This window comes from Trichosurus vulpecula, chromosome 8 (genome assembly GCF_011100635.1).
Source record: "Trichosurus vulpecula isolate mTriVul1 chromosome 8, mTriVul1.pri, whole genome shotgun sequence".
Taxonomy (NCBI): Eukaryota; Metazoa; Chordata; class Mammalia; order Diprotodontia; family Phalangeridae; genus Trichosurus; species Trichosurus vulpecula.
The window spans coordinates 63,058,584-63,085,665 of record NC_050580.1 but is presented as its reverse complement, the minus strand read 5'-3'; the positions used below and the strand labels follow the sequence as shown (position 1 = coordinate 63,085,665).

Genomic DNA, 27,082 nt, shown 5'->3' with positions numbered 1-27,082 from the left:
AGGAGGAAAGCAAGCCCGTGGGATTCATACATCTAGGGCCGAAGGGATCTTACGTACCATCACTTTACAAACAGGAAATGGAGCCCCAGAGAGGCACAAGGGACCTGTCTGAGGTCACATTGGATTAGAACTGTGGTGCACACCTAAGGTTCACTGACTCAGCTCTTTCCACTGTACCAAGAATAATTTTCAACCCCCTTGCTTACTAAAAAGAAAGCTCTGATAATGCTGATGGACTGATACAACACTACTGAGACTCAATTCTTCCTTCATTTTCTGTTCCTTTTTATTTCTAGTGTTATTTTTATAAATTCTTTTGTTAACTTTCCTCTGGAGTACTGTTTTGTGCATCACTTTTTTGGACAGTGTGATGGGGTGAACCATATTCCTTATTTGTTGTTGTTGTTGTTTTGTTGAGTCATTTTCAGTCATGTCCCACTCTCTAGGACCCCATTCAGGCAAAGATACTAGAGCAGTTTACTATTTCCTCCTCCAGCTCATTTTTTTTCTTTTTTTTTTTAATTTAATTTTTTTTTTAATTTTAGTTTACAACACTCGGTTCTACATAATTTTGAGTTCCAGATTTTCTCCCCTCCTTCTCCACCTACCTCCCCAAGACGGCATGGAATCCCATATTACTTCCAGATATAACTTTGCATTGAATTAATTTACACACTAGTCAAGTTATCCTCCAGCTCATTTTTGCAGATAAGGAAAATGAGGCAAAAACTCTTAAGTGACCTGCCTCGGGTCACACAGCCAATAAGTGTCTGCAGCCAGATTTAAACTCAGGGAAATGAGTCTTCCTGACTCCAGGCCCAAGTCTCTATCCATAAAGTTGCTAGGAATACTAAGGAGACATCATAACTTTGTGAGCATGAGAAACAATAAAATATTGTCCCTACGTAACATATTTTATTATGCAACTTATAAAAAAATGTCAACCAACTTTGGGTGTTTTTCCCACTGTGGCCTTTTTTGAAGCTTTTAAAAACTATGTTTAACCAGACAAATCAACAAGGGAAAAGTACTCAGGGCAACTTTTGCTTTCTCCTACCTGTCTACTTCCTATCTCTTGTGAAAAAGAGGCTCCCTTGGACCAATGGCATCAATGTAGTATAGAGGAAAGGAGTCACCCACAGTTAGCTAACAGCAGAGCTGAGACTAGAACTCAGGGCTTCCACAAAGCATATGGCCATGGAATGGAGGATGACCAAGCAGACTGTGATCCATAAATATAGTGGAATATTACCATGTCAGCTCTATAAAAAAATTCAGAGAAGCTCAGGAAAATTTATGTGAACTGATCTAGAATACATTAGTTCTGCTGCTCAAGAAATAAGCAAAACTAGGAAAACAATATACTCAATAACTACAATGTCAATGGAAACAACAGCAGCAACAGATAGAATTAACATTGTCTAATTATAATGACTAATTGAGTTTTAGTAGAAATGAGAAAATATGGCTCTCTCCCTTCTTTGCAGAAGGTGGGTAAAGAACACTGCATGTATTGTCAGACTCAGTTGATGTGTTTGCTAGTATTACTGATTTTTTCCACTCCTTTTCTCTTTCTTTTTTTATTCTGTGTTTCAACGGATCATTCCCTGAACAGGGAAGAAGAGAACATATTTGGATATACTCACATACATATATATATATATATATTTTTCAAGTTATACTTAGAAGTGAAAGTTAAAAACAAAAGATACGAAAATTGCTTAAACTTAAAAATAAAAGAATCCAGGTCATCTAATCCAAATCGAAGACCCTTTCTCCTAGGGATAGCAGGATAGAATTTGGGCCACAATGAATTTTGGGGTGTGATATCTGTCACTTGATTGAACTGGTGACCTGTTGGCAAACACCACTCAGAAATCTCCCATCTTCTAGAGGCCCACCAATCCTCTCCTTCTTACCTTTGTCATGAAGAGTTTAGAGGTCACAAACCCATGTTCCTTCTGAATGTCCAGAACCCTAAAAGAGACATAGAGTCACAAGGAGGAATGTACTGTGGTGCTCCATGCCTCTCTTTGGTTGAACAGTCAGTGTTACACAATGACTGAAGCCACAGCCAAGCGACAGTACTTGTCTCACTCCCTTGCCCTCAAACTGGGCACTGCCAGTCACATAGCAGTCGTAGCTCCTATTTCACAGTTGAAGGTACCTTTCGCAATGGAATAACTACCTGTCTTTCTTTGAACCTGATCTGCAAGGTGATGAACCAAAATAAAATAGAATATCAGATCTGGAAAGCCACTGAAACCCAGAGATGTTAAATGATTTCCCCCAGAGTCACACAGCTGGTAGCGAGTAGGTGTGTCAGGAACATGTTTTTATAATGTCTTTGGACTCTGAAACCAGTGCTCTTTCCACTACAACGTATTATATCTCTCTGATTCACTTAATCTATATGTCAACTTAGATGTTCATTAGCCAGGAATATTTTCCAGGTCTCCCGAGTCAGTGAATTAGGGTTTAAATCCGATTTCTGCTACTCGTGTGACCTCAGACAATGCACTTTCTTTCTCTGGGCCTGAGGCTCTTCGTCTTTAAAATGAGAGGGGTGGGATTATATGACCCCTAAGGTCTCTTCCAGCTCCCTTGTTCCTGGTTCTTCCTCCTCATTCCTTCAAAGTCCATTCCTATATTCTCCAAAGGCACAGTTTCTACGTAGATTCTATTTCTTGGAAGAGTGACTTAAGCTTTAAAAAGATATGCTCCTAAGAGTTCAATTTCCCCTACTTAACCTAGGGAATGATAAAAGTCACCTTTTCTTCTAAGTAAAACCATCTCCTCCCAATTCAATCCTTCTCTACCAAGGGTCCGTCCCATCAACTTTCCCTAGTGTTCAGAGAACACCCAAGGGCATAGTGGAATGTAAATTCCTTGAGGGCAAGAAATGGTTTCAATGAGTCTTTGAAATTGCTAGCACAAATCCTGGCAAAAAGAAAGTACTTTCTAAAGCCCAGGTGGAATTTCATTTAAAATGGGTGGGAAGGTAACCCCTTTAGATTCTAATTGCCTCAGCTTACAAACAGGTCCTTATTCCAACAGAGTGACTTAAAAATTTCCCCGGAAACCTGCATAGTTCTTTAGCCCGAAGAATGAGAAGCCAGGTCAAGTAATATGAGCTTTCTGGAACTTAACCTCTCCACCTGGTCCTAAGTCTCGCTCTCCCTTCCCATCTGCTTGTTAAGACCCATTCCTAAGAGAGGAACCCTATCCCTCAACCCAGGCTCTGGCCAGGGTACTCAGCCATGTAGAGAAGCAACTGAAATTACCTTACTGCTTCTCGGTCCAGGATTTCCAGCAGCTTGGCAATATCCCCCGCACTGTCACTCAGCCAGAGAGAGAACTTGCAGGTCCGGCTATCCAGGGTCAGGGCCCTCTGAATGCATTGTTGTAGGAGGGTCAGGCTAAGGTTTCCACTGCACAGGACCACAATCACTCTGCAAAGGGAGACAGCAAGTAGGGAAGCCCTTGAGGACAATTTAGGGCTCCCTCTTTCTAAAAAATGATGAGTACTTTAAAGATCATTATGATTTGATTCAGGCACTGCTTAATTGCCTATAAGTTAAGTGACTTACAGTCCATGGTCATACAGCTAAGTTCCAGAGGCTCTGGTCTGCCTGACTCCAAGCCTAGCACATCAATCACCGCCCCACACTGCCTTTTATGGTTGATATTAGTCAATTATAATTTGGATATGAGCCCAAACTCAAGATTTTCTATGATGTGGCTCTCAAAAACTCCCCTTCATGTGTCAGTCAAACTGGACTGCTCATAATTTCTTATGCATATCCCACAATTTTTCAATCCCCGTGGTTCATCCTGCTACCTGGAATAGATTTTCTTCTAGTTCCAACAATCCAATTCCAAGTCAACCTCTGAAGCCCAGCTCAAAAGCCATCTCATTCATGAAGCCTTTCCAGATTCATTCAGGTCAAAAGTGTCCCTTTGTTCTTTTGAATTCCTATAGCATTTGGTTTATACATCTCTGATGACTGCTATCACTGGTAGGTATTCTAAGGTTGTGTATGTGTCTATATCTTATCTATCTCCCCTATCAGACTGTAAATTCTAGGCATTATGTCTTCAAGAGCTTTGTTGTTGCTCAGGTTTCTTGGCAAAGATACTGAAGTGGTTTGTCATTTGCTTCTCCAACTCACTTTACAGATGAGGAACCAAGGCAAACAAGGTTAAGTGACTTGTCCAGGGTCACATAGCCAGTAAGTGTCTGAGCTCAGGAAAATGAGTCTTCCTTATTCCAAGCCTAGTGCTCTGTCCACTGTGCCACTTAGCTGCCCCCTCAAGAGCTTTGTGCACTAGAGTGACTTGTATGTAGTAGTTTAGTAAATGTTTATTGAATAATAGTACAAATAAGAAAATTTCCTAAGTAGCAAGCATATTTGTTTCTACATTTAGAGCAAGCTTGGGCTGATCTAAGCCCTTAAAAATGAACTGTTACTAAATCAGCCATTAGACTCACTGAGTCCAGTTCTGTCCAACTCTGACATGGCCTAGACCACCCCTTGCTGACTGAGTTTGACTCCAAGTGCAAGATGACAAGTCTCCCTATCAAGTCATCAGTATCCAAGACTGGGGCCTTTTACACTGGTTTGTTTTTCATTAATTGCCACTCTTCCCTCCCCACTGGAATGCAGACGGTGGACTGGCCAGCAAAGTTAGCTTTCACACGACCTAGTTGTCTGCTGGCTGGATGCAGAAAGGGAGCTGTCTCTATGCTAGATGTTCTAGTTCTTACTGGGTTTGCTTCAGCTAAGATGGATTTCTGTAATGACTGGCATGAGTCACCACTGTCTTCCTTGGATGGGGAAATGGACAGATTTCCTAGGACATCTGTGAAACAGACCCTGTTCTCAGCGAGCAAAGTGGAGATTCTCAATGTCAGCAATGGCTTAAATCTAAACTCTCCTGTCTAGAGTTCTGGTTTTGGAGTCAGAGAGCCTGGGCTGGAATCCTGTTTTTGCCTCTTACCACATGTGTAACCTCAGGAAAATCTTTTCTTTCTCTGAAACTCGGTTCTCTCTTCTGGAAAATTATTTGGTTGGACCCAAGAACTTCTAAGGTCACTTTCATTTCTATAATCTTGTGGTCCTTCTTTGCTATATACCCTCTGCTGTGTAGACAGACTGGGCTCCTCACCTTCTTCCCAATATACTTAGCACATTTCTTTGTGACTTTCTGAGTCCTTCTCTCTACCTTGAATGACTTCCTCTGTCATCTCAGCCTGTCCAAATTCTACCCATCCTCCCAAGCCCATCTCAAGTCCTCCTTCCCTATGAAGTGTTTTTCAACTGCTTAGCCTACAGTCATCCTTACTTTACACTTAATTTTTAAAAATTCTGCTCATTTATACATAGTATGTCTGTGCTTAGCACGCAGTAGGTGTTCAATTAATATTTGTTGAATGAAAGAAACTCCCCGTTGGAATTAACATTCATTATTGTCCCAAGATAGACCCCACCTAGAACAACAATAGTAATCCAGAAAAGCCTGCTGATTAATCTGTAATTTTATTAAGTTCCTACTACATGCGAGTCACTAGGGACATAGGGGAAAAAACCTAAAAATGTCCTGTTCCTTGAAGAGTTTATAATTTATCATGAGCCTCATCTGGCTCTTCTCAGCTCAGAGGCATACATGGTGCTCTTATTCAGAGACCAGGACATATTTGACTGTATTTTCCTTGCACATTAGTCAAAGTTCACTGCCCCCACTGTCCAAGGGTATACCCCAAGCCTTAGAACAATCATAAAAGTGACGAACTTTTTCTCCAGCGCTCCCAATTCTTCTATGCCTTTCCCCTCTTTTCGGTTTCCCCCTGGACCTCCTTTCCCCACCCCCACCCCACAATCTAGCATTTAGTGATTCCGTATGCTGTAAGGAGTCACTCCTGTCAAGCAAGAGTCATTTGGTGAAGTCAATCCCACTGAGGTGTTCGGGACTGGGTGTGTTACCTTTTCTAGAGAGTACTTGTATTTTATTAAGAGGATGAAGGATGAGCTAATATCTGATCCAAAAGAATATTAGTTAACATTCATATTGTGATTCAAGGTTTGCAAAGCACCTTACAGATGTTATCTCATTTGATCCTCATAATGATATGTAAATTAGGTACTATTATTGTCTCAATTTTACAGAGGAGGGACTTAAGTCTAGGAGAGGTTAAGTGACTTGCCCAGGATCACTTGGGTATTAAGTAGGCAAGGCAAGATTTTAATTGAAGCCATCTTGACTGCAAGCCCATCAGCCTCCTATCTCTAATGCAGAGATTTCTGGCAATATCAGGAAAAAGGAGAAGCATTTTCAAGGAAAACCTTTTAGGAATGCCTCAAATGCCACTTGACATGCCTACTAAAAGTCTTCAAATTGGATATTCTCATTAACTTTGAAGGACTTGTTTAACCTCTTGTGTTCAGATTCTTGCCTCCAAGGTACAATGTCAACACTTTAATCTCCTTTTCTAAGAGAGCTGGAGAAAGCAGACTTTTACCAGAAAGTCATGCTAGCCTGTAGGGCTTACCCTGCCTGATGTTCACAATCAGCATTGCCTCATTTGCTCTTTTACCTACTAATTTACATGCACTGTACAAAGGGCAAAGGGGAATTAGAGCATGTTACCAAGTCTGAATGGTGCTCAGTTAAGGGAGAGAGCAGAAGCCTACATCAGCCATATGGTCGTAGGTGGTAATGGAAGAAAAGGAAGCCAACGTAATTGGGGACTGGTTGTGTGTGATAGATCTTTAAGTCCAGGGAACCAACTGATCAGGTTAGGGGAACGAGTGCCTTGAGCCAGGGGTTGGAGATTAGCAAAAATTTATAAAGGAATGAGAAGAGAAAAACTTAAGCCTGACTCAGGAAGGGGTCATCGGGCACTGTTCTGAGAAGGAGCGTATTTCCCAAGCTGTGTTTCTGCAAAGCTAGATCCTTTTCTCACAGCTCATCTTTGCCCTAGATTCTCTTAAAGGGAATTTTTCATTCCATAAAAGGAGATTGCATCAAAGAGATTACAGATCCATTGAAGTTTCAAAGGTCATAGTACATGTTTACAGAACAAACATGAAGGGGGCAGCTAGGTGTTATTTTACCTTTGAGGTAAGAATCTGAACACAAGAGATTAAATAAGTGGACAAATTAAACAGAAGTGGAGAGAGCACCAGCCCTGAGTGTGTGACCCTAGGTAAGTCACTTCACCCCCATTTAGAAAGAGGCAGAGAGAGACATAGACAGAGACAGAGACAGAGAACAAACAGTAAGTATGGATTTATCTCTTCTATACTTCTAGAGTCCTTGAGAGCAAACTATATCTTGAATAACAGTGTTCCCACAGACCTGCCACAGTATCTTAAACACTGTAAGGGTTGCATAAATAGCGACTTGATGTTGACTGGTGGATATAAATGAATGCAGAGCACACAGGCAACCACAAATGAACAGGTTTTTCAGGACTTGGTCTATCCATAGGGTACCTTTTGCCCTTTAACTCTGGTAACTTCCCAGCCGCAATGGCAGCGAGACCAATGGCACCTTCTGCATCGACTGTGGCTCTCTCATACTCCAGCAGCCTCAGCATGGCAATCAAAATGTCTTCTTCCCTGTCAGAAGGAAGGATGAACAATGAAAAAATAAGCAAAAGAGACAGGACACCTTCCCCTCCATCATAGCTGCAAGCCTTGAGTACCCCTCCCTCTACACATGCTAGCTATCTAAGGAACATACGTCACTGTGACAATCTTGTCCACAAGCTCCCCCACCAGCTGGAGAGTATTTTTCCTGGAGCATGGCTCACTCAGGTCTGTGAAGAAAAAAAGCGATATGCCCTAGATTAAGGAGCTCCCTCGCAAAGTTCTACTAAGCCAAACTGCAGCTAACTTTAGAGCAGGGAGATTATGGGGCAGAGCCAGAAACTGGGGATTTCTGCTCTCTGCCAAGCACCATAGCCCTAGTCCAAGGAAAAGAGCAAAAATCCCCTACATTGGGAAGAGAGGTACCAGGATGCTAGCCCTTGGGTAGAAGGAATCAGGTTAGTGTAACCCCTACAGAAAATAAGACACCCTGGGCTGTGAGGCTGCTCTTGGGAAAGCTGTAAAATGGAGCACCATTTTACGACCAAGGGGAACTAAGGGGGCTAAGGGGAAAGATCCTTCAGACTGTGTATTGATAATTAAGGTGGGACTTTTTTTTACTGTTTTAGAATGCTAAATTAATTAAGTGCCTTTGATTTAGTCTTACTAGGTGCAGAGCTCCAGGCACACACCCTTTTTTGCTAACTAGGTGTAAAGCCCCAGGCTCGTACCCTTTTCTGATTCATTGTGAATCCCTTGGGCCCTGAACAGGATATAAAAACTCAAAGGTTAGCATTTTGTCTGGGGCTCTCACTCATGGCGGAGCTTTGATGTGGAGACTTTGGGCAGCCATTGTTAAGAGCCCCCCTGGCTCTTAACCCAGATGTTTGGTTTGGGGGCTCTCACTCACTGGAAGAATGGCATGTGACTAGAAGAGACTCTGGGCAGCTGTTAACAGCCCCCCACCCCCCAGCTTGAAACCCAGATGTTCAGACTTTGTTAAACCCTGGTAACTATGAATTGAGATTTGAATCAGACAAGATCTGTCTGTTGATGTTTGCAATTTGTTTGTATTTTCTCTGAAGTTCAGGGTGCTGTTTTTTTCCCCTGAACTAAGTGAATGATATTTGAATGTTGGATTGAAGTAAGATTGTTAACCCCCTTAATGGTACTTTCCTTAGTAAAGCAGATCAAAAGAATCTGTGCTGCCAGCATTCTTGTTGTTGGGCTTGTGTTGGTCTTTCACCTCCACAACAGCTGCTAGCCAAATTGTTGCAACAGACTGTCATCTAATAACTTTTAATGATTCTTGTGACACTGAGGCAGTAAGCTTTATTGTTTAACCATTGCTCTAAGATTTCAAGTAATATGGCACCTTCTAAATTCAGTGCCCTAAGACAAAGCTCTAATTGCCTTACCCTGGTTACCCCTCTGGTCAGGTTCTTAGGGAAAAGACTGGAATTTGTGAGTTTCTGCGAAGTTGAAAGTATGATAAGAGGTAGGTTGATACTTGGTGTTAACTAAGTGACAATATTGAATCAAACAGTTGACTTAATAACTAAATAGGAAACCTATGAAAGAATATAAGCTCTTTGAGGACAGGGAACTGTTTTGTTGTTGTTTTGTATCCCTGGGAAGCAGCATTGTCAGAGGGCTAACCTTGAAGCCAGGAAGACCTGGCTGAAATTCTATCTCTGGTTTATACTGTCTATCACAACTCAGGGCTCTGGGTAACTCTCTGAGACTTTGATTAGACGTTGATAGAAGGAGTTTCTTCACCTATACTGTACTGATGATAGAGTGGCTGAAGTCCCTATCCCCACCACAATGCTAGAATATAGTATAATGCCTAATGCATAGTAGGTGTTTATTAAATGCTTGTTGGTTGGTTCATCAATTGGTCTGTGAAAGGTAGGGGAATAAAGGATAGATCCAGGAGGCAGAGGAGGGCCCTTATAAAATCAAGGTCTTGAGGCCATCAGGAGAGCTCTTACCTCTATAGAACATGTGACCACCCCAGGTCTGGCTCTCTACCGGATGGCTCATCTTCAGAGAATGCTTTATGACAGGAAAACTCTCAGGTTGGACACCCTAGGGAGAGAGAATGGCATCAAGGGATTTGGAGAAGTGCGGTTCCTTGGAAAAAAATATTGAACTAAGGAATCCAAAGTCTGAGTTCTCATCTTGGCTGGGATGCACAAGTAGGAAAGTATTTAATCTCTCTAGACTTCCTCATTCTCATCTGTCAAAGGAGGGGATTGGAGCAGATGATCTCAAAGCTTCTACCAGCTCTAGCTTTCTGCATGGCCCCCTCTTTGCTTTCTCCACATCACATCTTTCTCCTTTACCAATGAAAACACCCGGGAATTGATCAGCCATGCCATAGGAATTCTGGTTGTACAAGAGCCACTGAATCTCACAGCAAAACCAGGAGTGGTGGGAGGAGGTGGGAACTTACAATCACAGAGACTTTGGGGTTCAGCTGCTTCAGTGCAGCTGCAGAGCCTGCCAGAAGTCCACAAGGGCCTCCAGCAGGGAACACCACTGCATCCAGGTTTGGTACCTGCCTGAAGATTTCCAGTCCCATAGTGCCCAGACCAGAAAGGTACTTGACATTGTCTTCCCTGTGGGGAGATGAAAGAAGATATGAGAGAAGAAAAAGAAAAAATCCACCTCTGACTCACTGGAAATTGGTTCAATAAATTACACAAACGTTAAATATCTAGTAGGTGCAAAGTAGGGGCATCTAGGTGGTGTAGAGGGTAGAGCATGGAACTGGGAACCGGGAAGACTCATCTTCCTGAGTTAAAATCCAGCAGTGGGATGATTTTTTATAAATACATGGAGGGAAGAGTTTTGAACTCAGGGACAACTTAACCCAACTTGACCAGAATAGAAAGTGTGTGTACCAGTAATATCAAGCAAGCTGGAAAGGTTGGAAGGACCCAGATTTTGGAAGAGCTAGAATGCCAGGCTAAACCATTTGTACTGGGGCAGGTAGGTGGTCCAGTGAGTGGAGCACCGGCCCTGGAGTCGGGATGACCTGAGTTCAAATCCGGCCTCAAAGACTTGACACATGTACTAGCTGTGTGACCTTGGGCAAGTCACTTAACCCCAATTGCCCTGCCCCCCCAAAAAATTTTGTATTGTATCCTAAGAACAATAGGGATCCCTTGAAGAGTTTAAAGCAAAGAGGTGGCATAGTAAACTATGTGCCTTACAAAGACTAGCAGCTGTGTAGAGAACACATAACCATAACAAAGCTAGATTTGGTGGTGAAAGCAACAGATAATACCTTGTCTCCCCAATAATCATTGCCCTAGAGTCCTTGACAAGTGAAAGACTGGTAAAACATTGTTGATCTGTGTCAGAAATGGGACCTTTCATTGTAATAAACACTTCGTGGGGGCTGTATCTTGCAAACTGATCTGAGAACAATAACGCTGTTTAGCACTGATGCTTGGAGAGAGACTCAATCTACTACCTGGAGGAAAACTTGAAGTGCCAAAATCTTTGGTCTTTGGTCTTTTAGTGGAGGCCTCGGCTGACTATAAAAAGTCCTTCGCTAAAAATCATTAGGGTCCATAAGTTTTGTGGTGTTCGGTCTTTCATTTTTCTGGCGTGTCTTCTGAGTTGGCACAAAAGCAACCACTTAGAGAACATTTGCTGCCAAATGGTAGGGAAAATGGGCAGGAGAAATGATCCCTCCTGCCCTCAAAAATCTCCCTGAACCCTAAATTACCTTTTCATCAGACACGAAATTGTATGGTAATCCCATTGAGTTAGACTATCAATACACAAATCTAGGATAGATGTGGCAGCTTCATAGTGCAAAATTGACTAGAAGAGAGTGGGCTGTATTAGGAAATGGCAAAGTGCCTTTAATGATACCAAGTGATTCCCTGACTTTTCAAGACATGTGCTCCCAGTGGTGCTGTGGTTGAAAATCTTAAAACACCACCATCTCCAAAGAATCAAAGCTATGGAGGGTAATGGAAATGTATATTGTAGGTACAAGCAAGTTACAACAATTCCTGGTGATAGAAGAAGCATGTAAAAATTACACCAAGAAAACTATGCCCAAAGGGCTATAAAAATGTGCATACCCTTTGACCCAGCAATACCACTTCTAGGGTTGTATCCCAAAGAGATCATACAAGTGGGAAATGGACCCATATATACAAAAAATATTTATAGCAGCTCTCTTTGTGGTGGCAAAAAATTGGTAATCAAGGGGATGCCCATCAATTGGGGAAAGGCTAAACAAATTGTGTTATATGAATGTAATGGAATACTAGAACAGATGGACTTCATTACAACCTGGAAAGACTTATATGAACTGATTCTGAGTGAGGGGAGCAGAACCAGGAGATCATTATACACAATTACAGACACACGGTCTCTGTAAGGACTAATTTTGATACACTTGACTCCTCTCATCAACACAAGGTTCAAAGACAGCTCCAAAAGACTCATGATGGAAAAAGTTATGCACATCCAGAGAAAGAATGATGGAGTCTGAATGCAGACTGAGGCAAACTATCTGCTCTCTTTTTTTGTTCCTTCTTTTTTGGTTTCTTTTCTCCTCTCTCATGATTCATTCCATTGGTTATAAGGCCTCTTTACAACTAGACTATTATGTAAATAAGTTCAATGAGAAGGTAAATGTAGAACTTACACTGGATTACATGCCATCTTGTGGGGAAGGAAGGTGGATAGGGAGGGAGAGAAAATTTGGAATCCAAAAGCCTGTGGAACTGAATGTTGTAAACTAAAAATAAATAAATTTAAAAAGACACCAAAAAGCTACATGATTATGATACTATTACTAGGACAAAACCCCAAAGAGATAAAATACAGAGGAAAAGAACTCATACATACACAAATATTGATAGCAGCTCTTTCTGTGGCAGCAAAGAATTGGGAATTAAAGGAGTACCCATCAATTGAGGGATAGCTGAACAAATTAGAGTATAGCAATATAATGGAATACTATTGTGGTGAAAGAAATTATTAAAGTAAAGGGAAAGGTTTCAAGGAAATCCCAGAAGACCTGTATGAACTGATGCAGAATGGAATGAACAGAACCAGGAGAACAAATGTATACAATAACAGCAACATTATAAAGATAACTACAAAAAACTTGAAATTTCTGATCAAAGCAATGACTAACCATGATTCCAGAAGACAAATGATGAAGCATTTCAGGAAGACATCCACTTTCTAACATAAAGGTGATGAGTATGGAATGGTACTCTTTTTTAATATATCCATTTGTTTTATTTGATAATGCATATTTGATTTAAGGGTTTTGTTTTTGTTTCTTTTTTTCCCAGTGTGTGTAGGTGGTGTAGTAAGATGGGAGGTAGAGAAAGTAGGTTTTGTTCATTGGAAAAAAAAAATTTTAAAAATAAATTATTTGAAACAATATGGGCTAGTTGTGTTGTAAAAACAAGTCATAACAGGTTGGTAGCTTCAGAGATCCTCAGTGTGGTAGACATGCATTTCACAGGAAGAAGGCTATGATCTGCACAGGGAGAGAGAGTGTGCTCATTGATTAAATCATGGATTAACTAAAATATGAAATTATAGTTATTTCCCAATTATATTGTAGGTTCCTCGAGGGAAAGCAGTGTGTTAAATAGATTTTATATATGTTCCATTGTCTAACAGAGTGTTCTGTGTATATAATGGGCACCTAATAAATATTTTTATAAAGGGGGGAAAGAACCCAGGACTTGATTCTCATGGTTAAAATTGCCAGCTAAGGAGTGAAGCATTCCTGGTTCTAGGATGACTAAAACACCTTCCTCCTGGTGAAGCCTGATAGACTCCAGGTCTGGTCCACTTACTCCTCCTCCAGGTAGAGATAATCATTCTTCTGGGCTAGCTGTTGGGCATGACTCCGTGAGTCCTTGGCTGATCCACCAAAGGTGATCACCACGGCACCATAGTCCCGACACATCCTCACCCTGGTCACAGAAGTATTGGTGGGCATGATGACAAACACTGGGATCTGGAGTTCAGTTGCATGGTAGGCCACTGCCATGGAGAAGTTGCTGTCAGAGGCAACAATCACTCCCTTTCTTTGCTGGTCCTGTGCAAATATACAACCCTGTCAGCTTCTGCCTGGGTTAAAACACTTAGAAGTGACCCTGTTCTCCATTCTGCCATCGTTACTCTAACCAGGTATGACCTCTGACCTCTATTCAAGAGTTCCAAACTAACCACTTTTAGGGACTGGTTACCCTGGATGGAATTCTTGCTAATTCTGCTCTGACCCTGCAGCTCCTATGAATCCTGGTGGCTTGAACCTTAGATCCCTCCTCTGTGTTGTTTTCCAGGATCTGTGCCCCATTGGTTATTGACTACCTAGCTCTTGATTTGTTCTAAGATTCTCCAAGTATCCCAAGTACAGAGTTTAAAATTGTCCAACCTATAATAAAAGAAACTCTGAGCCAATGGCTCTAATGAAGTGAACCCCAGACCTTCCTCATGGTCTGAGATGCCCCCTCCTTCCCGGGCCTTATTTTTATAAGGCTTTGTACCAGATTTGATACTTGAATACTCTAGCGGGACTACACAAAATAAAGAATCCCATTGGATGCTTTGAGGACCAAAAAATTATACATCAGCTAGAAATGACATGTCAGCGGGGGAGGAGGAAGTCCTCTGGTTGGATGCAAATGGGGCATCTCCACTGACTAAGGAGTCGTAAGATGGTCATAAAGTGGTTACCTGCTCATGCTGGGCAAGAGAGAGGGAGAGGGTCCAGAGGTACAAAAATAAGTTAGGGAACTTTCCATGTAATTGAGTCACTTCTGTCACACTGGGCTTGGTCACCATAATGAGGAAAACCAAGGGTGGAGGACTTCTAGTTAACTTCCTATGATTAAACAAGTGAATTTACAATCTGCATCTCACAGCTCTGGGGTCTAATAAATAGGATTTATAATCACTCCACCTAGAGAATCATATCAAACTGCTTAATACTAATTGGACTAGAGTAGAGTTCCAAATGAATCTGTTCTCACATAGACAATTAGGTGTCATCCTTAATTATTCACCCTCTCCCCCCTCCCCCATATCCAATACTTTGCCAAGTCTTGTGCATTTAAGCTTCCTAACAGCATTCATATATTCTCCCTTCTCTCCTCTGACATTGCCACCATCTGGGTACAGTCCCTCATCTCCTCACACCCAGACTATTGCAATAGCCTTCTGATTGGTCTCCTTGCCACAAGCCTCTGCCCAATCCAATCCATACTCCATTCAGCCACTAAAGTCATTTTCCTAGTTTAGGGTTTGACCATGTCATCCACCCACTCCCACTCAATAAACTCCAATGGCTCCCTGTCACTTCCAGAATCAAATATCAAACCCTCTGTTTGGTGTTCAAAACCCTTCTTAACGTGCCCCCCTTGTCTTATTATACCTTATTCACCATCTTTGATCCAGTGAAGAATATGGTGAATAACACAGGTAGTCAAGTGATACAAATAGCTAATATTTATATATGTATATATTTATATTTAATATTTATAACATACATATGGTGGTACCATGAGGGGAAGAAGGAAAGAGTAGGAGAAATTAACAAGGAGAATCAACAAGATGGACCTCTTAGGACTCATAGGGCAGGCAGGGTCTCTTTTTTCATCTGGATAATATCTGGAATATCTGCCACCATTCAGAATACCCAATATGCTCAATAAAGCACTGCCATGCCCTGTGTCCAAGTATAGGCTTCATCATCTATCTGTCTGTACCTATTCAACCAATCACTGGTTTCTACACCCACCATCCACATTCCCTACCCTCCCAATCAACCATAACATTCTAAACATGCTTACTGACAAACTTTTTTTCATCAATTCCTACCTGATGGAGAGAGGCCAAGAGGCAGAGTACACCTCGATCCTTCACTGAGCCTGTGTACTGGAGAAATTCCTTCTTTAGATAGAGCTCCATGCCATATCTCTTGGACAGTCTAGAATACTGGAGATAGAAGGAAATAGTTAGTTTGCTATGCTAAGTCCTCAAAATATATCTAGCTCCTATTTGCCCATATGGTCTCCTCATTCTCCCACATACTAGCAAGCATGGTTATATAAGAGCTAGTGGACAAGACAGTGTCTGAGAACAGGGTTTAGATTTCTTGAACCTGCCAGACCCTCATGGCTCCATAGCTTGGGCAGAAGAGAAGATAGAATGAAATAAGTGTTATACTTCAAATATATATAAAGGACCCAGCACTACCATTACTAGGGCTGTATCCCAAACAGATCAAAGGAAAAGAACCAGTGTGTACAAAAATGTTTATAGCAGCTCTTTTAGTGGTGGCAAAGAATTTTGAGGGGATGTCCAACAATTGGACATCCAATTTTTTTAACTTCCAATTAGGCATCCAATCCATACCACAGCTAAATAATTTGTGGTATATGATTGTGATGGAACACTATTGTGCTATAAGAAATGACAAGGGGGATGGTTTCAGAAAAACCTGCAAAGACCTATATGAACTGATGCAAAGTAAAGTGAGAAGGACCAGGAGATCATTATACTCAGTAACAGCAATATTTAATGATGATCAATTGTGAAAAACAACTACTCTGATCAATATAGTGTTCCAAGGCAGTTTGGAAGGACTCCGTGAAAAATGCTATTCACCACTAGAGAGATCTGATGAACTCTAACTGCAAATTGAAGTATAATCCCAACCTAATCCTAGAAAGTAAGGAACCAAAAAGGAGGTGTTAAACTAGTTCAAAATATGGTGGTCCCTTTGTAAGGTATGAAAAGCATCCTTTTAATGAATTAGAATGAGCAACATAGTTGGCCACAAAATGATTGGTGGCCCTTAAAAGACAGTGGACCAGTTTGAGAGGAGGTGAATTTAAATGAATCTATTAATTATCCAGATTCAAAAAGGAACCCTGCTCCAAATAAGAAGATGTATGGAATTGGAAAAGGGAAAAGCTTTAAGAAGCTTAGAAGCAACATAAGGGCAAGCAACAAAAGCACAGGGGATGGGGTCAAGTTGTGTGTGTGGGGGGGAAGGGGAATAACCTCAAGAGGGAACTGATGCCTCCACCACTTTTTCCTCTTGCTTTAACTCTTCCAGAAATTCTTGTTGTGCTTGGGCCCAATTAGCATTTTTCTTTGGGGCTTTTAAAAAAGTTTTCTTTTGTTTTTGGTAGCTATCTTCACATTGTGGCCTTCTGAGTTTAAGTCTTGGTCTTCCTTGCCACAGTTCTATTTTTGTTGTTTGCTCATTTTTTCCAGCCTATTTCTTGACTTTGAACTTCATGTAAAAGTTGGATTCTGCTCTCTTGGGGATGAGGAGGCATTGTCCTAAGCTTCAAGATTTTTTTATTTTGCTGTTTTTAAAGTTAATTCTGGGAATCTGCAAGTTTTTGATGCTTCCAAGGTGGTATGATCCAGGGAGAGGTGCAGTGACTGTTCTCCCAGTCTGTGTTCTGGTATTTACTAAGAAGGGCCCCTGTTCCCCTACAGCACTAGTGCTCCTCTTTGCTTTGAACTTTGACCAGGCCTCCGCTCCCTTGTGACTGACCAGAAGGTTCCTTCTGCTCTGAAACTGTGGCCTAGAACTGCATAGGAGCAATAAATTACCAATAAGTAATAGCTGCACCCATTGCCAGTAAAACATCCTCTGTAATCTCTTTCTGACCAGTTGTCTGACCCCTCCTTATGGTCTTTGGGCTGAGAGCTCCCAAAGCTGCTGCCACTGCCACTGCTGTCACAGCCACCTCCAAGGCCCACCCTGCTGTTACAGACCTTTCCTGTGGACCTCCTAAACTGTCTTAGGCTGTAAAAATGTTTCTCTCTGACCTTTTGGTGTTTCTGCTGCTCCAAAATTTGATTTGAGGAATTATTTTAATGTTGTTTGGAGGGGAATATTGGAAGAATTCAGCTGGGTCCCAGCCTGTACTCTGCCATCTTGGCTCTGCCACACCCTCCTTTTTTCAAACTTCCCAATTTCTGTTGAGGGTATCACCACCTTCCAATCACCCAGATGTGAAAGCTCAGTGTCCTCTTCCACATATCCCTCTCCCTCACCTCCTGTATTCATTCAATTACAAATTCTTCTCATTTTTACCTCCACAGTATCTCTCACATCCTTCTCTCCATTCACATAACCACTATCCTAGTTTATGCCTTCCTTACCTCTTACTATAATATCCTTCTAATTGATTTCTCTGCTTCCCTTCTCTCCCCTATCCAATCTATCCATTGCACAATTGCCAAGCTATCTCCTCCCTAGTTTTTGTGGTTAGGTACCAGTTAGGGCCATGCATGAATGAATGAAAACGAATGAAAAAATCCTTATTAAGTATCTACTCTGTATCAAGTACCCTGCTAAGTGCTAGAGATACAGGTATAAAAAGGAGCCCTACCATTTAGAACTCAAGATCTTATAAAAGTGAATGTTGAAAACTAAAAATAAATTAAGAATTTTAAAAAAAGGAATCCCACCTTCACCTCAGGGCCTCAGTGAAAATTCTAATCAAGAGAGAAGACATAATATGGGGGAGTGTTGACCTAGCAGAGTTTGGGGGCTGGGAAGTTAAGGGGTAGAGAGTAAAATCCTAGGGTATACCTCATGGATATACCTTTCGAGAGATAACTGTAGTGTTAACTTGATTATGGTTCTCAGAACAAAAAGTATGTATGGGGTTGGGAGTTAAATACCTACTTAACTGTAGAGCTAAAAATGGCCGGTTTGAAGCTAGACCAGAGTTGAGTAATATAGCTCCATGGCTTAGTCTGGGGAGACCTGATTTGGAGGTTAGAGCTGAGTGAAAAAGAGATTAGATGGTTACATCCAAGGCAGTCCTGAGCATAGTGCTTTCTTGAATATTCTAAACACCTTTGTTTTGGTTTCCTGTTACTTCATTTATAAAAATAGTATTGTTTATGACCAAGAGGATCCTTTGATCCTCTTTTTTTCTCTTAATTGAGCTTAAAAAACACTTTTTTGTTGTTGTCGTTAGCTTTCATTGCCAGCTTCCATTCATTTTGTTCTTTTTTTTTTTTTTGGAGGGGGAAAGGTGGAGCAATTGGGGGTGAGTTGCCCAAGGTCACACAGCTAGTGAGTGTGTCAAGTGTCTGAGGCTGGATTTGAACTCAGATCCTCCTGACTTCAGGGCTGGTCTTCTACTTACTGTGCCACCTAGCTGCCCCTTCAGCTCATTCTGAATAAAGGTTGGCACTCCTAACACTATTTTTACAAGAGTGACGTGTTCAAACATTGATGCTCAATCTTTGGACCTTACTTCCATCTTCTGTGCATGTCACTTTAAAATCTAAGTTGGTTGGTGAGTTCTCTGTCTTCTCAGACAAATACCAGTTTTCTTTCTCATTAGAAGTGTTTCCTTTTCTGTCTCCTATCACTCTCGGGCTGTTTCTCTATAGCATTTTAGCCCATGAGATCCTACCTATCCTTCTCCTCTAGAGTAGAGACTGATTTTTGCCTTTCTTTGTATCCCCAACGCATAGCACCTTGCTTAGCACATAGTAGGCACTTAATAAATACTAGCTAATTGACTGAATGATTGATGTACACAGCTAGGTCCCGATTGGTATAAATAATGAAACAATCCCATGTAAAAAATTCAAACTATTCAAAGTTATAATTGTGTAAAATATGGTCATTGGTTCTAGCTCAATGGAAATATTCAGTGAATAATTCAACCACTTCAGCAGGTTCACACTAATTTGGACCCAGCAACAGCTCCTGGAACCATTAGCATAGAGATAATAATTAAACTCCTGGGAACAGATGAGATCATCAAGTGAGACAGTACAAAGAGAAAAAAGTGCCCAGGATAGAATCTTGGAAGGTACCTATGGTTAGTAGGTGGGATATGGATGAAGATCCAACAAGGGAGACTGAGGAGGTAGAAAGAGATAGGATGGGAATTGAGAAAGAGTGGTGTCATGAAAACCCATAGAAGAGAAAGTATTTTGTAAGGTGGACCATAAGGTCAGATGGCTCAGAGATCAAGAAGGACAAGTCTTGAGAATAGGTAATCCAATTTGTCAATTAGATCATTAGTAACTTTGGAGAGAGCAATTCCAGTTGACTGATGTCAGAAGCCATATTATATAAGGTTAAGAATGAGGAGAGGAAATGGAAGCACCTGATGTAGAGTGCTTTTTCAAAGAGTTTAGGTGAAAAGAAGAAGAGAGATATAAGAGAACAGCCATCAGTGATGTTATTCAGGAACTTCAGGGATCACTTCTCCAGTTACTAAGTTGGATGCTAGAAAGATGCTTATTATTACTTTCTTTAGAGTTCTAGGAGTCACCAGCATATTAGTCCTTTCTCTCTTCTGAACTGCTTATAGAGGATGACTCTTTCCCTCTAAGACAAAATAAATTATATTTATTCCGTGGATCCTTTTAACAGTCTTGTAAAGCTTAAGGACCTCTTCTGCTTAAGGGAAAAAATAAAATACATAAGGATACAAAGGAAAGCAATTATAATAAAATGCAGTTTTACAAATGTTTAAATTGAGATCCCAGGTTAAGAATCCTCTGAGATTACCCACCTCATCCCTTTGCCCTATATATATCTGGTATATACATACATATATATATATATATATATATAGTTGTTTACATGTGGCCTCCTTCATAAGAATGTGAACTCCTGGAAGGCGGTGGTGATCCTAGTTTTGCCTTTCTTTGCATCCCCAGCACTCAGTACAATGCTTAATAAATTCTTGTTGACTCAATGACTGGCTGCTCTAGAACATTTTTCTGGGCTCCAAATGGTCTGTAAATTGGAGAAACTAATTTTAATAATCATAGTCCCTGGCCCTGAACTAGTATCCAGAACTTTTTGAAGATCTCATCCCATTTGAAACTCACAACACAGTTGCCACAGGTACAGTATTGTTACTCTTACTCAAGCCAGAGAGGTGGTTGTGTCTTGACCAAATTCCCATAGCTAGTTAATGGCAAAGATAGGACTAGAATCCAGGTCTGCTTCTTTCATACCATACCGAGCATGGAGTGACCTGGATGTGCATCTGGATCTGGGAGACTGCCGCGTTAATATCTTCCAATCCGATCAACTTAAAGCTGGATGCTTCTTGGCAGGCCCTGCCTTTGGATGGCATGACTGGGGACTCTTCTCCATGTGCCAACACCTTCAACTTCCATGTCTTAGCATTTCCTTGAAGACCATCCTCTTCTACATAATCCTTTAACTGCTCAAGCTGGTTGGGTGGCCGGCACTGGCCAAGGCTACTATTTTCCAAGGACTCTTTTTCTGTGCTGCAGACTGCCTGGAGAACGGCAGCTTCAGATTTCTTTTCTTTATCACTGTTCCTGGAGGGAGAAAGAAGAGGAAGGAAGAGGAATTTGGTTACCTAAGAAGATACTCCCTATGGGAACCTAATTAGTCTGAATTTCTCAGTAAGATACCATTTGTCAAAAGCATGACCAAGCTCTTTCACCCTTAAAAAAAACCTTCCTTGGATCCAATGATCCTCTTAAGCTATTTTGTCCTACCTATCTCTTCCCTTTCATAGACAAACTCCATTAAAAAAAAATCTTTCTACCGCTTTACTTCCCCTTGTCATCTGACTTCCTGCCACATCATTCAATTTAAATTTCTCTCTCCAAAGGCATCAGTGGTCTTTTATTTGACAAACATAGTGACCTTTTCTCAAGGGCAGGTAGGTGGCACAGTGGATAGAAGGCGGCAGGGGGTGGTTGGAGATAGGAAGACCTGAGTTCAAATTTTACTTCTGACACTTACTAGCTATATAACCCTGGACAAGTCACTTAACCCCTGTTTGCCTCAATTTCCCTTATCTGTAAAAATAAGCTGGAGAAGAAAATGGCAAGTTGGATACAACTGAAAAATGACTCAACAACAACAAATGTTACCTTTTCTCAGTCGTCATCTCTCTTGACCTTTTTGTACCAACTGACACTTTAGACTACACTTTCCTGCTGTATACTCTCTTTTCTCTGGGTTTTCATGACCATGCTCTTTCTTGATTTTTGTCCTATTTACCTGGCCTCTCTTTTCTCATTTTTTTTTCCTGGACCATCAACCTTACCCCACCACCTAACTGTCGGTGTCCTCCAAGGCACTATTTTGGGCCCTCTTTCTCTCTATACTCCTTTACTTGGTCATCTCCTTAGCTCCCAGGGGTTCATTCTCATCTCTACGCATATGACTCCCAAATCTATACATTCAGCCCTACTGTCTCCTTGGAGATCCAGTACCTACCAACTGCCTACTGGACAATTCCAATTGGATATTCTACAGGTAGCATCTCAAACTCAACATACTCAAAACTGAACTTAGAACTCTCTCCTGACCGACTTATCTCTCTTTCCATCTTAAAAAAAATTTAATGTGTAATATCAGTGCTCTGCAATATAATGTATTTTATGTTATTTGGTATTGAGGTCATAAGATTTTGACATATATTCTTTAATCCTTCATCACTGAAACTACATTTCACATGGGATATTAAGCCAATCTTTGATGAACAGTCCATTTGTCCACATCTAGCCTTGGTTATATCCCAAAGGTTTCTTTTCTAAATACACACATACACACACACACACACACACACACACACACACACACATTTAACATTATTTTCTTTTTAAATTTTGAATTCCAAATTCTCTCCCTCTCTCCCATCCCTTCAATACCCACTGAGAAGGCAAGTATATCAATCATACATTTGAAATCATGCAAAGCATATGTCCATATTAACCATATTTTTCTAAAAAGCAAGAAAAATAAAAAAGTAAAAAAAATATACTTTAGTATGCACTCAGAACTCATCAATTCTCTCTCTGGAGATGGATAGCATTTTTTTTTTTATCATGAGTCCTTTGGAATAGTCTTAGATCATTTTATTGATCAGAGTAGTTAAATCTTTCACAGTTGATGGTTGTTACAACATTGCTGTTGCTATACACAATGATCTCCTGGTTCTTCTCACTTCAATTTGCATCAGTTCATATAGGTCATTTTTAAAATATAATTTTATTTTTTCCCCAATTATTATTCCATGCTCCCCTAATTTGCTTATGGTATCACTCTTTATGTCTAAATCATGTACCCATTTTGCCTTTATCCTAGTATATGATGTGAGATGTTGATCTATACCTAGTTTCCACCATGCTGTTTTCCACTTTTCCCAGCTGTTTTTGTCAAATAATAAGTTCTTGTCTCAAAAGCTTGTATCTTTGGGTTTATCAAACACTAAATTACTATGGTCATTTACTACCATGTATTGTCTGCCTAATCTATCCACTGATCCACCATTCTATTTCTTAGCCAGTACCAAATTGTTTTGATGATTACTATTTCATAATATAGTTTGAAATCTGGTACAGCTAGGGTACCTTCCTTCACATTTTTTTTCATCAATTCCCTTGATATTCTTGGCCTTTTGTTCTTCCAGATGAATTTTGTTATCATTTTTCTAGATCTATAAGATATTTTTGGTAGCTTGATTGGTATGGCACTGAATAAGTGGATTAAGTTACATAGAATTATCATTTTTATTATACTAGCCTGGCCTACCCTTGAGCAATTAATATTTTTCCCATTCCAATTTAGATCTGACTTTATTTGTGTGAAAAGTGTTTTGTTATTGTGTTCATATAGTTCCTGTGTTTGTCTTGGCAGGTAGACTCCCAAGCATTTTATCACTTTAGCTAGAATTTCTAGTAGTATTGAATAATACTGGTGATAATGGGCACCCTTGCTTTACTCTTAGTCTTATTGGGAAGGTTATCCTCATTACAGATAATGCTTACGGATGATAGATACTACTTATCATTTTAAGGAGTCTATATAGGTCTTGGCATGTTTTTCTTAAACCACCCTCCTTGTGATAGTACTCCATCACAATCATATATCATACCTTGTTCAGTCATTCCTCTGTTGATGAGCATCCCCTCAATTTCCAATTCTTTGCCATCCCATAAAAAGAGCTGCTATAAATATTTTTGCACATATACTCCTTTTCCTTTTTGGGGTGGGGGAGAGGAAGGGCGGTGCTCTCTTTGGAAAACAGAGCTGCTATGAAGAGTTTTGTATCCCTTTGAGCATAGTTCCAAATTGTTCTCCACCAATAATTCATTAGTGCATCTCTTTTTCTTTCCTCCCCTCCAGTTTGTCACTTCCGGTATGTGTGAGGTGGCACCTCAGAGTTGTTTTAATTTTCATTTCTCTGATCCATAATGATTTAGGGCATTTTTCCATATGACTACAGGTAGCTTTGGGGTTTGTTTTTCTGAAAACTACCCGTTTACATACCTCTTGTTACATTAGCCTTTTGATTGGTTTCTCTGCTCCCCTTCTCTCCCCATCTAATCTATCCACTGCATATTTGCTGATTGATTTCCCAAAGTACATTTCTGGACCTGTCACTCCCCAGGCTCAAAAAGCTCTAGTAGTTTCCTTATTGACTGGGTTAAAATACAAACTCCTTTGTCTGTGACTCAGACAGAGCTTTCTGCTCCTAGGTCCAGCTTACTTTTCCATACATATTATACAAAACACTCTTGTGGGAACCCTACATTCCAATAAACTGAATTGCTAATTGTCCCTCACTTATGGCATTGACTGTCCACTCACACCTGCAACTCCTCACTCCTCACCTCTGCCTCTCAGGCTGACTAGTTTTCTTCAAAATTCAACTCAAGCACCCTGTCCTCCATTGGGCCTTCCTGATCCCCCAAGGGGCTAGTGACTCCCCAATTGCCTTGTATTTCATTTGTGTATATTTTGAATTTACTTATTTGTTTGCCCCCCAATAGAACAGAAGCATCTTGAACACAAGCACAGTTTAGTTTTTGTCTTTGCGTTTCCAAAGCCCAGGACACAATTATTTATTAGGTTGTTTACAAAGCAATGTGCTTTAGAAAGTTGTTTCCAACTTTTTCAACTCTGAGGATCTTTTAAAAATCAAATGAAATAATATTTGAAAAGCACTTTGCACAGTGTCTGACACATAGTAGTTCTTAATAAATGCTTACATTGTGAGGCAGAACCAAGATGGCAGAGTGAAAAGAAGCAGTAACACTGAGTTACCTTCCACAACTGTCTCCAAACAGATCTAGAAAATTCACCAGATCACAATGGGGAAATCCAGAAAAAGTCATAGTGAGTCATTTCTTCAACCCAGATCAGGGAGGTTTATGGATACAGGGGCCAGATCTGGTAAGGAGCATTCTAGAACCCAGGGAGAAGCTGTGTGTGCATCATGGTAAGAAAAGGTCTCAGACCCTAACAAGGGCATACATACTGAGCTATTGTGACAGCAACCAGCTGGGAAGTGGCAACCTACCAATCCCAGGTGGATCCAGGGCAGAGTGAAAAACAGACTTGAACTCAGCAGGCAGGAAGCAGTGTACGGAGAAAGCAGGAAGATCAGCAGTAGTGTGGCTCAGACCTCAAGTGCAAAGCAGGGTTTCATTTTCAATATCTAGTCCTGCCTGAATAGGAACATCCAGTACAAGAATCCCAGGGGAACCTATAATTCTGTCTCTCTGAGCCAATAGAGCTTTTCAGCTGGCTGATAGGGGTTGAGTCAAACAACAGATCAGGAAGTTACAGAGCTCAGATTAAGTGGCATGTGGAGGGTAGCAATCAGGCATTGCCTTGGTTCAGACCACTTTGGGAGCACTGAAAGCTTGCAGGTCCCCAGCCTGTTCCAGAAATCCTGGAATAACACAATACCCTAAGAAAGCAGCAATAGGATCAGTCCAGGCCTGTTCTCCAGAAGTGCTGTAGAACACAGCCCTAACATTAAGTTTGAAATCAAGAAGCCTAGAAGAATGAACAAACAAACAAATCAACAAAATGATCTATTATGGTGGCAGGGATGTTCAAGACACAAATGCAGAAGAGAATGACTTCATTTTATCTATAAGCAAAGCCTCAGATAAAAACACAATTTGTACACAAACTCAACTAGAATTCCTAAAAGATATGAATCAAATTAAAAATAAATAAAAAGTTAAAAAATTGTATTTATAACTTAACGAGAGTTCTTGAGGGAAAAAATGGAAAAGAAATGAGAGTTAGGGAATTAACAGCTTGTACAAAATTTTGCCCAAGCAAATAAACTCCTTGAAAATTAAAACAGCCCAAAAAGAAGTCAATGAGGCAACAAGAAATATTAAAACAAACTCAAAAGGCTGAAGAAAAGGTAAGGCATTTCATAGCAAAAACAGCTGACTTGGAAAACAGATTGAGGAGAAAAAAACTTGAGAATCATTGGACTATCTAAACTGCATGACTAAAAAAAGAGCTTACACATTATATTTCAAGAAATTCCAAAAGAAAACTGCCCAGATTTCTTACAACCAGAGAACAAAATGGAAACAGAAAGTATCCACTTGAAGCCTCATGAAAGGAACTCCCAAATGAAAACTCTCAGGAACATCATAGCCAAAATCCAGAGCTTCCAGGTCCAAGAAAAAGTACCTCAAGCAAACAAAAAGAAATAATTCAAATACCGAGAAGCCAAAGTCAGCACCACAAATGATTTTACAAGCCACCACTACAAAAGGATCAGAGAACTTGTAATATGATATTCCAGAAGGGAAAGGATATGGGCTTATAACTGAGAAAAACTTACCCAGCAAAACTGAGTATAATGTTATGGGGGAATAAATGGACCTTTAATTGAAATAGAGAACTTCCAAGCATTCCTGATGAAAAGACCAGAGCTGTGGAGAAACTTCGAAGTGGAAATGCAAGAGTGGAGAGAAACAGGAAAAGCTAAACGTGATTGAACAATGGTAAAGAATTAAACACAGACAAACTGCTTACATTTGAAGACTGGGAGATGATACATGCATCCTCTCTGATCAGTATCATCATTTGGGTTCATAGAGGGAGTCCAATTAAACAAGACCTGAGAGTGGTTCTGTTACGTATTGACAATTTTAGGAAAATAATGGAAAGAAAGAGAAGGAAGAATACCCCAGAGGAGAAGGAAGAAGAGATTCCGGGAAGATTATCTCATGTCAAGGTGCACAAGCAGGTATCTATGCAATCAAGGAGGAGGAGGTGAGAGGGGAATGGCTGATACTTGAATCTTGCTCTCATCTGAACTGGTCAAAAGAAGAAAAAATGCACATATGTGCACAACTAGGTACAGAAATGCATTTCTCTCGACAGGAAATAGGAGGGAAAGGGAAAAGGAGGAAAGGGAAACTAAAGGGAGGCTAAATTAAGGGAGAGATTAGTTCTAAGCAAACAAATTCCAAAGATGTACACAAATATTTATAGCTCTTTTTGAGATGGCAAAGAATCGGAATCCAAGAGGGAGCCCATAAATTGAGGAATAGATGAATAAGTTATGGTAAACAAAAATGAGGGAATACTATTGTGCTGAATTCTTATCCTTTATAATTATCTTATCATTATTATATTATTAGTAATGTAGATTCTCATAAAATTTTCATTC

The 27,082-nt window shown here is 40.5% G+C and overlaps 1 protein-coding gene across 3 annotated transcripts in view; it reads right to left on the bottom strand.

Moving 5' to 3' along the window:
• Window positions 1-27,082, bottom strand: part of LOC118827821 (L-threonine dehydratase catabolic TdcB-like) — a 35,696-nt gene that overhangs the window by 1,682 nt on the left and 6,932 nt on the right. For all 3 annotated transcript variants that reach the window (XM_036734139.1, XM_036734137.1, XM_036734138.1), the window contains 9 exons: window positions 20,624-20,951; window positions 15,474-15,590; window positions 13,445-13,689; window positions 10,051-10,216; window positions 9,587-9,683; window positions 7,747-7,822; window positions 7,497-7,622; window positions 3,285-3,452; window positions 1,920-1,977 (listed from right to left, as the gene is read on the bottom strand). In XM_036734139.1, coding sequence (XP_036590034.1) covers window positions 1,920-1,977; window positions 3,285-3,452; window positions 7,497-7,622; window positions 7,747-7,822; window positions 9,587-9,683; window positions 10,051-10,216; window positions 13,445-13,689; window positions 15,474-15,590; window positions 20,624-20,951 — 1,381 coding nt within the window. The remainder of the gene's footprint in view (window positions 1-1,919; window positions 1,978-3,284; window positions 3,453-7,496; window positions 7,623-7,746; window positions 7,823-9,586; window positions 9,684-10,050; window positions 10,217-13,444; window positions 13,690-15,473; window positions 15,591-20,623; window positions 20,952-27,082) is intronic.